The sequence below is a fragment of the Carassius carassius genome, chromosome 18, assembly GCF_963082965.1.
Source record: "Carassius carassius chromosome 18, fCarCar2.1, whole genome shotgun sequence".
In the NCBI taxonomy this organism is placed as follows: Eukaryota; Metazoa; Chordata; class Actinopteri; order Cypriniformes; family Cyprinidae; genus Carassius; species Carassius carassius.
In genome coordinates this window covers 20,208,120-20,223,470 of record NC_081772.1, presented here as the reverse complement: position 1 = coordinate 20,223,470, position 15,351 = coordinate 20,208,120, and the positions used below count along the sequence as shown (strand labels likewise).

General features: G+C 39.7%; 1 protein-coding gene across 4 annotated transcripts in view; it reads left to right on the top strand.

Moving 5' to 3' along the window:
• Nucleotides 1-15,351, top strand: part of LOC132092632 (SUN domain-containing ossification factor-like) — a 53,400-nt gene that overhangs the window by 24,812 nt on the left and 13,237 nt on the right. For 3 of the 4 annotated variants that reach the window (XM_059498949.1, XM_059498948.1, XM_059498951.1), the window contains exons 2-11: nucleotides 4,100-4,205; nucleotides 5,368-5,493; nucleotides 6,112-6,482; nucleotides 7,027-7,137; nucleotides 7,482-7,650; nucleotides 9,445-9,550; nucleotides 10,645-10,772; nucleotides 10,952-11,019; nucleotides 12,418-12,525; nucleotides 12,729-12,834. In XM_059498949.1, coding sequence (XP_059354932.1) covers nucleotides 4,100-4,205; nucleotides 5,368-5,493; nucleotides 6,112-6,482; nucleotides 7,027-7,137; nucleotides 7,482-7,650; nucleotides 9,445-9,550; nucleotides 10,645-10,772; nucleotides 10,952-11,019; nucleotides 12,418-12,525; nucleotides 12,729-12,834 — 1,399 coding nt within the window. The remainder of the gene's footprint in view (nucleotides 1-4,099; nucleotides 4,206-5,367; nucleotides 5,494-6,111; nucleotides 6,483-7,026; nucleotides 7,138-7,481; nucleotides 7,651-9,444; nucleotides 9,551-10,644; nucleotides 10,773-10,951; nucleotides 11,020-12,417; nucleotides 12,526-12,728; nucleotides 12,835-15,351) is intronic. The other variant, XM_059498950.1, reaches the window with a different exon arrangement.

Genomic DNA, 15,351 nt, shown 5'->3' with positions numbered 1-15,351 from the left:
GCAGCTGATGACATGCTTCGTGTCATCTACAGATGAGCTGGAATGGACATTTGCATTTAATTTTTTCTTTTTCTAAGCTACAAATATAGTGCTTTTGACCACTAATCTGTTCTGCTTCTCACATAATTAATAATTAATAATAAATTACTCAACCAACCATAACACGGAGTTCACTAACAGTATTTTCTGTTTCTTTAATTCTGCAAAATTTTAAGACTAAACTACCGGCATGTGGGAAAGTTGCAGCATGTTTCAGATGATTAAAAAGTAATAAAGTAAAACGGTGAAGCATATTGGCTGATAATTAGAAAAATGCAAAATAACGCCCAATATATTTACCTTTTACCCACAAAATAATTTAGTTTGTTACATTTAATAAAGCTCAAATATTGCTTTGACAATGTAGTAAGTATTAATACAGTCATTCCAAAAAAATATATATTTTGAAATAATATATATTACACTGGATAATTCCAGTGTAAACGTGCGTTCTTCTGTCTCTCTGTCTAGATTTATTTTGCTGTCCTCACTAAGCTGCTCTCATAGACAACTAGTTTGCCTGTGTATGTGATGTCCCTTACATTATTGTTTTGTGTCATTTGACCCACAGGCATATTTACACTGTTGCTCAATAACTCACTACTGACACCTATATGGGTGCTATATCTTTGTGGGTTATGTATGTTCAAGGTTTGACCCATTAATAATCAACCCAGTTCCATGTGCATCAGTTACAGCGTATAGAATCAGAGGGGTGTAAAAACCTTTGTTTTTCTCTGTTGTCTTACAAACATCATTTTACAATTTCATTTATGCTATTTTTCCCTATTGTAAACGGTCCCATTATGTCTTACAGTGGGTGTGTCTTGACCATACATGCGTTCCTGAAGTAAACACCTTATTACAAGGCCTGATAATGAGGAGTAGAGTCCCATCAGAGGTGGATAATGTTCCACATTGATTGAGGGTTTGACCCATACAGGCCGAGGTGCTGACAGTGTGCTAACATTAGCCCGCATGTGAAAAGGTTCACCTGACTCCTAAATCTAGCCAAGGTGACGCTCTCAGGTTACTCTGTTACCATCTGAAACGAGCGTGAGACAGAGAGTGCGTACAATGACAAGCCCCAGCTGTTGTTCATTCTCTAACAAATCATCTGACAGCTTTCTTTGGAGGGCAGATGCATAGTACAAGATTTTTGCCATGATTTTACCTCCCATGAAGATCTGAGCTGGTTAACTTATACTGGTAGGATCAGGAGGAGATGACTATAGAGTATACGAGTCATTGATCAGTTTGGTGCAGAGTGTCAGTTAATATTCATTTTGGATACTGCTGTCAGTGCAATTGGCATTCATTTCCAAACATGTTTTTGGTGCTGAACGGACAGTGTTGCAAGGTGGCATAAATTTAACTAAATGCAGCTGAAAGCTAAATGGCGAATAGAAATGCCAGGGCCATGTAAATAAAAAAATATATATAAAATTCATTTTTTTTTAATTGTTTGATTAAATTTTAATTTGAGAGTTTACGTAAACCAAAATTGTGTCGAATAAATTTAGTTTTAAAATTTTTTCTAAATTTAGAATTACTTTAGCAATGTTATAAACTATTACAATTTTAACAAAAGTCCTGTGCAATCTTTTATTTCACCCAAATTACATTCCGGTATAAATTTTTCTGGTTCGTGTTTTATGATTTAATACAAATGTATCATCAAACTGTGGCAAATGAATTCATAAAACGTCAATAATTGTAAAAAAAGTTTCTTACAGAGGTGTACTGTATAAATTAAAACATAAGATCTTTTGATTGTGTGTACATAGTAATACATTTGTCAATTTCTTTTTTATTTTGGTGGTTTGGAATTTTGCCAAATTTTACGTAGGTATGAATTTAAACGAATTAGCATATCGTGACGTCACTGACTGGGTCTTCAACCCGTGGGTTCCGGAGCATCATTGCAAACTTCATTTTGATGCAGACTATATAGACCACAAACAAATTGAAATCTTTGTCAAAAACATGTTTATTGCATGAATTTCAGGTGAGAAGAAAAAAAAATTGAGGTACTGTTATACTGTTGTACTTGCATCCACCACTAGGTGTCAATGCAACCTACAAATGAGAGACCGTTTACTTTGCTTTCTTGGGTTGTCACTTTTGTGAAAAAAAATCCTGTTTGATTTGAGTGACGAGTGTTCATTAAATCGATTGTAAAATCGATTTTGCATATCTAAATACATTTTATTCGGCAAATAACTCCAAATATAGGTAAATCCAATGACAACAGGCAGGACGAATGTAAAGATTCAATATATTGGTAAAGACCAATATTTCTGATGATTTATTGGCGTGAAGTTACGTGCAAAATGACAAACAGGAGTGCAACATTTTCGAAAAACAATAAGCAGATTGGACTGCCATAATGCAAAACATTTACTGCAGGCTTCAACATGGCTGTGTTTATGATTAGAAATGTCAACAACAACAAAAAATCGCATACGGCGATTCTAGCCCGAATCTGTATCTGTATGCATGAGACTGTCTGAATACCGGCAAAATTCACATTTCTGTTGTAAAAAGAGAAACACTGTGCGGGAGTATTATTTGCTGTTATGCATGTGTGTCCGAAGCTGCAGTTGCTGTGTGACGTGTGTGTAAAAAAAACAAACCTGGGTGCGCTCAGAGAGAATACTGTTAAAATCAATTTCCTATTTTCGTTTTAGAAACTTGTGTTGGTTGGTCCAATCGATTTGTGCAATAGATTTTCGAAGTTTTAGACTAGACAGGAGAAGGGATGGGAAAAGATCTGGGCACAGTTTTTCCAGAACTTCGTGCCAAGTTAAAGCGGTGTCGAGCTGTTTTAATGAATATTTTAGATGTATTATGGTGCCCGAACCTGTATGACTTTGAACAGTGACTGCGAACATTTAGTTTACTGCAGCCGCAGCCATCATTACCAAGCGTGAACCGTTGACTCTGACAGTGAGTGAGAATATGAGACGAAGCGAACGCACAGGCCATAGTGTGACATCCGTGTAAACATAAATGACGTCACGAGGGTTTTTTTTTTTAAAGAAAGAACGTAGCCTTTGTTTGTATGTAGGCCTAGGCAATTTATATATTTACAATACTTACTAAAATATAATTAATATTACTTTAATGGTTTTGTATTAGTTGTTTGAAGAGTAAAAAATAAAAAAAATGGTCAGTCTTAACGCAAATTTACAACCGGCAAGTCGGTCGGACTAAAAGCAAAAAAAAAATTAAATTTGAGTCGGCCCTAAATTGACAGGCTCGGTCGGGTTACGGCAAACAAGAATATTTTTAAGGATGACCTGGGCTGACTGAAGTCATAACAGGTTTGAAGTCTTTGCAAATTAGACACTATCTCTCAACTAAGTAAATAAACCCATGAGAATGATTGGAACATGCCATTATGTTTAAGTAAAACCATTTCCACGAGAGCTCTGATGTAATTGGCTTTGCTAAAAATAACTTTCTTCATGCTGGAGGATTTAAAACAACAAAAAAGGCATAATCTTGCATCAAAGGGAAGGGAAGTCGTGGCCTAATGGTTAGAGAGTCGGACTCCCAATCGAAAGGTTGTGAGTTCGAGTCCCGGGCTGGCAGGAATTGTAGGTGGGGGGAGTGCATGTACAGTTCTCTCTCCACCTTCAATACCACGACTTAGGTGCCCTTGAGCAAGGCATCGAACCCCCAACTGCTCCCCGGGCGCCGCAGCATAAATGGCTGCCCACTGCTCCGGGTGTGTGCTCACAGTGTGTGTGTGTGTGTTCACTGCTCTGTGTGTGTGCATTTCGGATGGGTTAAATGCAGAGCACAAATTCTGAGTATGGGTCACCATACTTGGCTGAATGTCACTTCACTAATTAATCACTAATCACTAAGCCTTGCAAGTTTCTCTCTGCGGTGGAGAATGTATGTGAGTGCAATGTCATCATGACCACCTCAAAAGAGTTTGAGTTTTTATTTCACATGGTAGAGATACATTGCTCTTATATTTGGTACATGTAGCTCACAAACAAATCATTTCTGTGTTTGGGAATCTTATATTTGTCTCTGTGTGTTGCAGGCACTCTTGTCATCATGTTTGTTCAGAAGAGATCTCCTCTGGCCCAGGACTCCCTGCACAGGATGACAGCCGTTACGCAACGCAGGAACCAGGGGCCAGCGAAAATGTAACGAAAAACAATCACTCAACACAGTTACCAACTAAACGCCTCAAACTGTCTGCTATTAGGTCAATGAGAGTGTCAAGTCAAGTCTGCTTTATTGTCAATTCTTCCACATGTACAGTACATACATACAGAGAATTGAAATTGCGTTACTCTCAGACCCCCGGTGCATACAGATAACACTAACAGTAGAGCCTAAAAATACAGATAGATACAGATAAAATATGAAATACAACTAAACCAATTAGGGCATGTAAAAAAAAAAAGAAAATAATAAAAATAAGTTAAATAAAGAGGCGCAAGGCAGAGTGCAACAAGAGGTGAACAAACAGACAAACAGTGCAGATAAAGATTGTAGTGCAAAAAAAAAAAAAACATTACTACATCTGATTGAAGTGACAAAGGGCTTAACTCCATTGGGATTTAACTTTGTTTTATGAAATGGGAATCATATTCATTTGACCTTTTAGAGAAGAGCGTTTGTTTGGCCGTTGTGTAGGTTTGAATAGCCCCTGAAGTTGTGCAATAGCTCCTCATTCAGAGTGCAGACTGTTGTTGACATTGTCTTTGAACAAGCTAATCTGTAAAGGTTCTTACAGACCGGGGCCCCAACAGAGACCCCACCTCCCCTTGTGTACCCTATAGATTTAAGGCTGTATAGGGGTGTGGATTTTTCTGGTTGTCCAGAATTTCTTAATGACTGACTGATTAATCCCAGTTCAATTTGTGTAATGTTTAAAGTTACTGAAGCAATCGAATGCTCAGCTAAAGCATAAATCTGTAAACTTTCACCTTTTGCACTTCAGCACATTTTTTCCCCATTCCGGTAATCACTAAAGTGTTTTCTCTTTGCTCCTGCCAAATGTGAACGATAGCTGTTTGCCCTTGCTCTTTCACCCTCATAGAAACAAAGCCAGTTCTGTCAGCTTACCTGTTTTTGAAGGAATAGTTCACCCAAAATGAAAACTCACTCATCAGTTCTGTCACTTACTCCACCTCATGTCATTCCAAACCCCTCCGAGGAGCCCAAACGGATTTTCAGCACAATGATCATGTTGCTCTCAACGAAACGACAAAAGTACATGTGACCAGGGGCTGCCTCGTAACCCTTTCTTGCTCTTTATTATAAGTTTTATTCATAAGTAATATTGTTTTTATCTTTAAGGTTGAAGAGGAAAGAGCAACTCACACTCAGTCATCATATGACGTGGGGCTGGAAACAGAGAGAGCTGCGCTAAAGGAAACATCATTGCACTCACAAGACGCCCCGCCTGAAGAGAAACGCAAACAGGTGCCAGTGCAGTCCAACCTTCATATCTGTTTTCTTCTATTACATGTCTCAATCCTGGATGTGACCCACACATTTGTCTCGGGGCATAGGTCACACACCAGCTTATATTTGTTTCAGTTCACTTTGCTTTCTTTGACTTTAAACCCTTTGCATTAAAAGCAAAGCCTTTGGTTTGTTATGAACAACATCAACTCGGGAGACTGACTCATTCGCAGTGCTTCATGGGAGTAGGTGGGCACTAAAGAGCGCCTTTGAGTGCAATCTGCATTACGCAATTCTCTGATTATTTTATTTTAATGCATAATCATGGATAATGTAATTTTTCACCATGAACAGTAAAAAAAAAAATAAGTTGAAATGATACAGGCTGATGGCTTCTATAATTTGTTTACATTTTGATTAACTCACAGTGGGTTTGTCTTTAACTGCTTATTACTTAAAAATCAACTCCCTTATGGAGAAAATGAATAGGATTTACTGATCGCTATCAGACTCTTATCGCTGTGATCTTCCAGCTCATGGCTGAAACTAAAGCATAGTCGAGATTTTATAAAATGAACAAACCCTTCTTCTGTTGTGTAATTGTTAATCTCTTTGTTTGTGTTTCTGTCATTGTAGACTGTACATTTGGAAGAAGTGTTGGAGGAGCAGCAGATTCCGCTTGAGTCTCCTCTCCTTGTGCTAGAACAACAACAGCAGCAGCAACCAGAACCCCAGAGCATCCAACAATCAGAGCAACAACAATCAGCTCAGCCACAAAAATCTACGCAGCCCCAAACATCACCGCCACTCTCCCAGCCCCAGCAAGACCCTGAAACTCCACAGCCCACTGCCACAGAGGACCAGGCTGCCCCTGCCTCTGCTGCTTTAACCCCTCCACAGACTGACCCGCACAGAGAAGACCCCTCTGCACCTCCTGCTGAACTCCAGAAGAGCCCAGAAGAGTCAGCGTCTCCTACCTCAGTCACCTCCTCCGACAGCTCCTCCAGGTGAGTTGCAAGCACAGCAGTTTGGGAAAGGATAGTGGTTGAATCTTTGTCATTAATTTCATATTTATTGTTTAATTTTTTTCATTTGATTTCATTTTTTGAAAATTTTTTGTCATTGTGATCCATTTCTGCATCCAAACTTTTAAACTGAATCAGGCAAGCATATCACAGTCATCACTTCATGGACTTCATAACGCACCTACTTGGGACAGGTTTTTTTTTTTTTTTCACTGCATCACAGTGGATCTCACATTCTTTACTAGTCCACTATGACTTGTTTTCACCAGACTTGGAGCATTTACTACTCTTCCATTTCAACAAGGACCAAAAATCTATATCGCTCTGTGATTGGCTAGATAGGCCTTTAAAATGTAATAAAGCAGTACTACAGGAACACCCTGGACAAATGTTCAGTCCATACCTAGAGCCAGATTTCTTTCTCTCATCCTTTCTATCCCCCTCCCTCTATCCACTAGTATCCTTCTCCCATTCCTCTCTATTTTTCCTTTCTCTTGGTAAACACCATTTAATTTCTTTCCTTCAGTGGACTAGACGTTGCGCGTCCTGATGCCCCTGTAGAGAACTCTAGTGCCAGTCAGTGTGAGGTGGGCTCTGTGCCCTCCTTCAGCCAGTCCCTTGGCATCACGCTCCCCAGGTGAGTACAGAGCAACAGGTAAACGGCAGGTTACATTCCGGTACTCGCGTTACATCAGGTGACTTGGTAACCAATGGTTAACCAAGTACTGGAGCTGCTTCAGGCACATCAAGTCACGTCTTCTGGCCATGCCCTTTCTTTTTTTCATTTCTCATTTCATCATTTCATTGGCATTTTGGTTTACCATTTAATTTTCTTTTCCAATGCCATGATACACCATTTTAATGCTTGTTTTGCCCGATACTTTATTTATTTATTTATTTATTGTTTTTTATGTGTAGCAATCTACTAAGGTCTCTTTCTATCCCCACCCTCTCTCTCCTCTGTTTTCTGGCTCTTATTAGTGTTGTGGAGGAAAATGCAGAAAAGCAAGCAGAGGACCAGTCTCCCACATTGGGAGTACAGAGTACAGAGACCAGCGTTGACCCGACTGCCACTCTGCTCCCGAGTGAGCTGGACCTCACAGAGCTGGGGCAGAAAGCCAGTATACCTCCACTTTCAAAAAGCCAGCAGGTACACACACTATTTACCAGACTAATCTAACATGGCGAATTCATTCTAACAGCGAGAGATAAAGCAAATACTCACAAGAGGATTTGCATTAACTAAACCCCAGTAAACATGCTAAAATCACTTTAATGGCATAATGCGTTTAGAAAATTAAGGCAAATGTTCAATAAACAGTAACATTTATTAATAATCATCAAAACAAGCAATTTCTCCATTAATATACTACTGTTAGTTTGTTGCTGGGCAACTTTGGTATGGTAAAAATATAATTTGCCGTTGCAGGTGTATATAGAACACTATATGTGCCGAAAAATAGAATTAAGAACTCAAACATAAATAATTCAGTAGTTTAAAAAGTAATTAATTAAATTGAAAATTAAGTAGATTAATATATAATATGCAATCTTAACATATTAGATATTAACTACCGTGGAAAGGTTTTGGGTCAATAAGATTTTTTTTTATGCTCACCAAGATTGCACGATAATATTACAGTAATTTAATATAGTTTTATATATTTTAAAGTAGTTTATTATTGTGATGGCATACTAGTATGAAGCAGTTTAATGCATCTTTGCTAAATAAAGAATTTAAAGAGGAAATTACCTCTTTGATCCCAAACTTAGTGTAAGTATTAATATCTTGTCAAATATATTTTTTACTTCATAATGGCTTCACAGATCATCCATTCAGAGTTATCCTTTTTATAATGACATATAATTGGGTAGATTTCAGGTGTGGAGCTAAAAGGTATGATGTCTGTATTTTAAAACCATTTTAAGCTCTGATACATTCTTCTAGTTTTGTTTTTCCTAGTTTACACCACCTAAATGAACGTAACATGATGACAATAATCGCTGCGCACACCATAGTGTTCCTTCCCTACCTTTTCCCCGCATTATGTAGAGAGTGAAAGGGTATGTATTCTGTTACCAGTGAGGCTCTCCACACCCTGCTGTTAGAGATCTGCAGAGCTAAAACATCCCCTCCTCTCTCCTAAAGCTGCTCTAACACATACAGCCTAAATGGAGAAGATGGAAGAGAAAGCATAAGAGTGGAGGAGCAGAAGAAGAGAGGGTTAGGCTGAGAAAGTGGGACTGAGTACATCAGCATGTTAGTTTTCCACAGGACAGCCTTGTAAATGTTTAATCAACCAAATGCTCACTCAGCGCTGCTGTTTAGGCACTAACAGACACACAGTGAGGAATAGAGATAAGGGAGACAAGGAACAGGGAAAGTGATGGGGAGAGAGAAGAAAAGACCACGCTTTTGCTTATAATTTATAATGTAAAAGTGTATAATACCATATAGACCTTACATGTAATGTGTCTGTGTAGTTACGTTATAAAGAATTTATGTTTCTGAAAGAAGTCTCTTATGTTTACCAAAGTATAAACTAAAGTTTTGTATAAATTTTAGATTTTAAAATAAAATATATATTTCTTTCTTACGAAACCAAATTTTCAGCATCATTACTCGAGTCTTCAGTGTCACGTGGTCCTTCAGAAATCACTCTAATATGCTGCTCTTTTCTTATTATCAATATTGAAAGCAGTTTTGCTGTTAAATATTTTGTGGAAGATTAATTTATTTCCAGATACAAGCAGTTTGTATTTATATTGTATTATATTATTAGAATATAATCTCATATTACAAAATATTTGATGCTTCATACGCGGTTAAGTGGATAATGGGACCAATACCAATTTCAGATTTGCCGTAGCTGCCCAGCATAATACTTCTGAAATAGAAAACAGGGAATTTCCAAAATGGACCATTTATTTATTTATTTTTCAGATGATGGACCATGAGGGAGCGACAGACCCTCCTGTGCCCAGTAAAGAGGACATTCCCACTTTTGATGAGTGGAAGAAGAAAGTGATGGAAGTAGAGGAGAAGAAAAGTAAGAGACAGCATTGGGTCACGTGCACACTCACAGAGCTGCGTGCTCATCAGTGAATCATCACATGCCAGACTGCCCCTGTACTGCTTCTGCATCACTACACACACCCGCATGCACGCACTTCCTTTAGGACACACTTCTGCTGGATTTCACAAGCTGTCTCTTTCTTTTGATCTCTTTCTATCATGAATTTCTGCCCCCCAATCCCCCCCCCCCCTGCTGCTTCTTGCTTTTAATATTTTGTATTTGTTTTTTGCTTGCTTACATTTGTCGGTTCAGTGGCGAGCACAGTGATTGTTGCGTAACCCAGTATGCACACGTGTAAGTACGCTGTAATGGATTGCTTCAGAAGAAAAGTACACTGTAACAAAACTCTTAAGTGCATGCTCCAGGCCAGCTGAACAATTAAACTCTTGCTTTAGTTCATCAGGGTTTTTCCCATCTCTGTGTGTCTGTTTATACATTTCAAATCACAAAGTCAACTAATTAACAACCACTGGCTGACAGTATGTTAATTGACCCTTGTCATCATTAATAAGCGGGTGCAGTACACACAATAAAACTAGAGAGCTCTTGTTGCAAGTACATAGAATTTGGGTTCAAGTGAGGCTTATGAGATCTGGATGGATCACAGTATTAAACTGATTTTAGATAATACATTTTCTTAATATTTTAAGTTAGGATTGGTGCTATTCAAAGCCTGGGCTACTTAGAAAACTAAATAATTGTCTCTGCTTTTGGTCAGTGGGTTCCGCAGCTATAAAGAAAAAGCTACAAAGATGTTTAAGTTGTTTTTTCAAGCTGTAATCAGCAAAATGTTAATGAAAAGCTTTTTTTCTTCATGACAGCAGCTATTGGTAGTTAAAATCCAACATTTTGCCATTCATGAGGGTTATCTGTTACAGGTAATGAATACATGCATGCTGTGTGCATACATGACAAATAGGTCTCTCTTTTGTTTTCAGTGCTGTAGTTGACAGGTAAATATACCCACCTGCACTTTGCACACTTATACTTGCATACTAGGCCAACTTGATCCATGGTCTAAAACATTTGACAGATGACCTATATGTAACCTATTTTGTTGGTCTCAGGTCTGTCTATGCACACTTCATCAAATGGTAGCCCTCATCCAGTCAAAAAGGTCCAAAAGAATTTCAAGAATAACTACGCTTCTGTCGAGTGCGGGGCCAAAATCCTCTCGGCCAACAATGAAGCCAAGGTACAGTGCAAGAGACTGCAAAAGAGCATATGGGGCAGATGAGGATGGATTTTCACTGGGGACATAAATGGGAAAATAAATTAATCATTTGATATTGTTCCTGCATCTGGAATGTTACTGATTAGTTTGAGATCAGCAATTGTTTGATGTGTATTTGTTTGTGTGTGTTGTTTTTTCAGAGCACGTCTGCCATCCTGATGGAGAACATGGATCTGTACATGCTGAACCCCTGCAGTACCAAGATCTGGTGAGTCACTGCAGATAACGAAAGAAACAGACTGCAGCAGTTGCCCAACAGACAATGAAATGCATTTTTCACTGTCTATTTTCCTGTTTGTGTAAATGATAGTTGACACGAAGTACTATTAGTTTGTTGAGATGTCCTTTTTTGTGAGATGCTACATCTATTTTAAACAGCATTAATTGTGTTTTATTCATGATCGTGATTTGTGCTTCTCTCAATTTTATTTTTACATTTTTTGGCACTTACACAACCTCTTAAAAAACTGCAATTTGGAATTCTTTTAATTGAACTCTTTTAGGTCTTTTTGGAGAAGCTTCTTAAGGTTTTACCAGTTTTCATAATGTAAAGTGTGTGTTTTATATGGTAAATATAACAAAACAGGAAACTAGATGGACTTAAGCTTTGCTTACACTTGGCATTAACATGCAACCTGTATCTGGATGTTGTCCACATACACATTGTAAAGACAAGTGTAAACGTGCTTCCGATTGTAATGTTATCCGCTACCCAAAAAAACACAAACCAGTCATCGGGTCTCCATTCACAGGTCAATGTCACGCAAAACCCCGCCCCCTCTCTCCCGAACTGTCAGACTCATAAGGATTCAGAACAACAGAACCTGAATTCACACACATCTGAATTATCACGCACCTGCAGTTGTCGCGCCGCAACAGCCTGAGGCTGTCCACACTGGATGCGACAAAGTTACCATTGCAAATTATTTGATCTTTGTGTCAGTATGTCATAAAAAGAACAAGACAGCAGTTTACTGTCAGATTTGTTGGTCGCGTCTGGTGTAGACACGTAATTCTTATTTAAATATTGCGCAGGAGAGAGATCAGTTATCCAGATAGAGTAGTCACTTTGTTGCCAAGTGTTGCCACTTAAATTGCTTTGCAACAGTTTGTATTGTGAAAAGCACTATACAAATAAACTTGAATTGAAAGTGTAAATGCACTCTTTCCTGATTTACTGATGATCTGATCTGCTTGATCGGATCACGGTGATCGCATGTTAATGCAAAGTGTAAACACAGCCTGAGATAAACCTTGTGTATGAGTTGAGATTGTCTTGATTTGTGCTTATGTGAAAGTGCAATCATTCTGATGAAAGGTAAAAAGAAGTTTCTCAGATAAGAACAATCGTGATTTTGAGAAAATAATCTTAACTATTATTGTGTACACTGTAAGACCATCTAAAATGAACTAGTGTAGGCAAAATAAGTGGTTTCAAAATCTTAAAGAAATGTCATAGCATCTAAAATATAAATAAAAACACAAAAAATCTAAAAGTATCCCATGCATTTATTCAATTAAATCAAATGATAAGTTTTTGTGTCAGCATGTTAATTCATTATGAATTAATTTCCCTTGTGTTTCCTCTATTCATCTCCAAATACAGGTTTGTTATTGAGCTCTGTGAGCCAATCCAGGTGAAGCAGCTGGATATTGCAAACTTTGAGTTGTTCTCCTCTACACCAAAAGATTTTCTTGTGTCTATAAGCGACAGGTAACATCACACACATAGACGTACATAGTATTCCCACTCCTAATCAGGCACAGGTTTTGATTGTTTAATTCCACGTTTTCATGTTTGGTATGAACAGACAAATGAATGTTGCCGAAATCGTAACACTTCGTGCCCGGTTGGGAGACTGTGTTATATAAAGCCCAACTTAACCTTTTCTTTAAAAAATTGTTTCTCGAATTCAGGTATCCGACCAATAAGTGGATCAAGCTGGGCACCTTTCATGCCCGTGATGAACGCACAGTACAGAGCTTCCCTCTGGATGAGCAACTCTATGCCAAATATGTCAAGGTAAAAGGGGTGCCAGTCGCTTCAGTTTGCTAAAATGAATTTTTCTTCCAAAAACTACCTGATTTCATAAAGTTAATTTCTCATTTCTAATTTCACAAAGTGCAGTGTGATGTTTTGTCATAGTGCACGTCTGAGAAAAAATAAACTTTTTAAAATTAATTTATTTAATAAATTGGATAAACGGGGAAACGCATCAAAGGATTATGACACAAAGTATTAAAAACAAGAGCATGATGTCTGTGCTCTGACATTAGCATGTGTATCTATAAACTAAAACAATTCACTGCAGAGTTTAGTTCCAACCTTAATCAAACTCACCTACCTGTGATTTTCTAATGATCCCGAAGACACTGATTAGCATGCTCAGGTGTGTTTGATTATGGTTCGAGCTAAATTCTGCAGGAAAGTGGATCTCGTGGGCCAGATTTGAGGATCCCTGAACTAAAACATTTAAAACGTGAACATCTTGAAAAGGATCACACACATGACTGTTCTGTCAGCTTTGACCTAAACATGAATTGCATTAATAAAATGTGTTTTTTAAACTAAGTAAGTGTGTTTTCAGACCTGTAGATCGTTTGCTTTGTTCTGAATCAGTAACTTAATTTGTTACAATGTTGCATTTTGTTCTTGGTTCAGTTTGCATTCGCAAGGCAACATGTGATTATGCAGGTCACATGTGAGTAAAACAGTCCTCTAATAGGTCATATTTAACCTGTTCACGTTCCTGTGCGTCATTCATCAAGATGGATTGACAAGTTCACTCGGCTGGCTTATTGTGGCTTTATAGCTACGAATGTAGCCATTACTGCCACTCTCAGACACCTAACTTCAACATTATCAACAGCATTGAAATAAGAGCGCATGCATTTTTACGTGCATCTGTCTGACACTCCCACTCTGATATAATATATAATATATAATAATATAACTACCTATGTTATATTATTACCTTTATTAATATATAATTATATTTTAAGATGTTATATATATCTCTGTTACAATGTGCAGAGAATAGCAATTGGGTGGAGACCACCTCTTCAAGGTCTCGGTACGCTTGTTTGGTCTGCTTTTAGTGCGATTGCTGCATTCACACTTGCTCAGATGAACCGCACAAAGAGGGGCAACGAACAAAGTGTGATTCAACTGAACTAAATGAGGCAGGTGTAAAAGCACCCTGTAAGAGGCAGAGAAAGGGGGGGCAGTTAAGACATTTGAGGAAAGCCCTTCCCTTCCCTCAGGCTCAGTCTCTTGACTGTATTGTTCGGTTCAAATTAGGGCTGCACGATGTGTCGTTTAAGCATCGATATCGCGATGTACGAATCCACGATAGTCACATCGCAGGATGTGCGATGTAGGCTGTCGTAGTTGATCTGTTATTCATTAACTGTACGGGCCAGCTGCTCCCCGGCCCTTGACGAATGTGATTCGCAGATTAATTGCACAGCTTAACCATCATAGAGTGAAAGTTTTTTCATTGACAGGACTGAAAAACACATGCAAGTTTAACAGGGCAGAGAGAGCACGAGAGAGACAGAGAGAGAGAGAGACAGAGCGCGCGCGAGAGAGACAGAGAGAGAGAGAGAGAGAGAACGCGAGCGCGAGAGAGAGAGAGAGAGAGAGAGAGAGAGCGCGCGCGAGAGAGACAGGGAGAGAGAGAGAGAGAGAACGCGAGCGTGAGAGAGACAGAGAGAGAGAGAGCGAGAGCGCGAGAGAGAGACAGAGAGAGAGCGTGCGCGAGAGACAGAGAGAGAGAGCGAGCGCGCGCGCGAGAGAGAGACAGAGAGAGAGCGTGCGCGAGAGAGACAGAGAGAGAGAGAGCGCGAGAGAGACAGAGAGAGAGCGCGAGCGCGAGAGAGACAGAGAGAGAGTGTGCGCGAGAGAGACAGAGAGAGAGAGCGCGAGAGAGAGAGCGCGAGAGAGACAGAGAGAGTGTGCGCGAGAGAGACAGAGAGAGAGAGCGCGCGCGAGAGAGAGAGAGAGCGCGAGCGCGAGAGAGACAGAGAGAGAGTGTGCGCGAGAGACAGAGAGAGAAAGAGAGAGAGAGAGAGAGCGCGCACGAGAGAGAGAGACAGAGAGAGAGCGTGCGCGAGAGAGAGAGAGAGAGCGCGAGCGCGAGAGAGAGTGTGCGCGAGAGAGAGAGAGAGAGAGAGCGCGAGCGCGCGCGCGAGAGAGAGACAGAGAGAGAGCGTGCGCGAGAGAGAGAGCGCGAGAGAGACAGAGAGAGAGTGTGCGCGAGAGACAGAGAGAGAGAGTGAGAGAGAGAGAGAGAGCGCGAGAGAGAGACAGAGAGAGAGAGCGCGAGAGAGAGACAGAGAGAGAGCGTGCGCGAGAGAGACAGAGAGAGAGCGCGAGCGCGAGAGAGACAGAGAGAGAGAGAGAGAGAGAGAGAGAGAGCGCGAGAGAGAGACAGAGAGAGAGTGTGCGCGAGAGACAGAGAGAGAGAGAGCGTGCGCGAGAGAGACAGAGAGAGAGAGAGAAAGAGAGAGAGCGCACGCACGCGCGCGAGAGAGACTG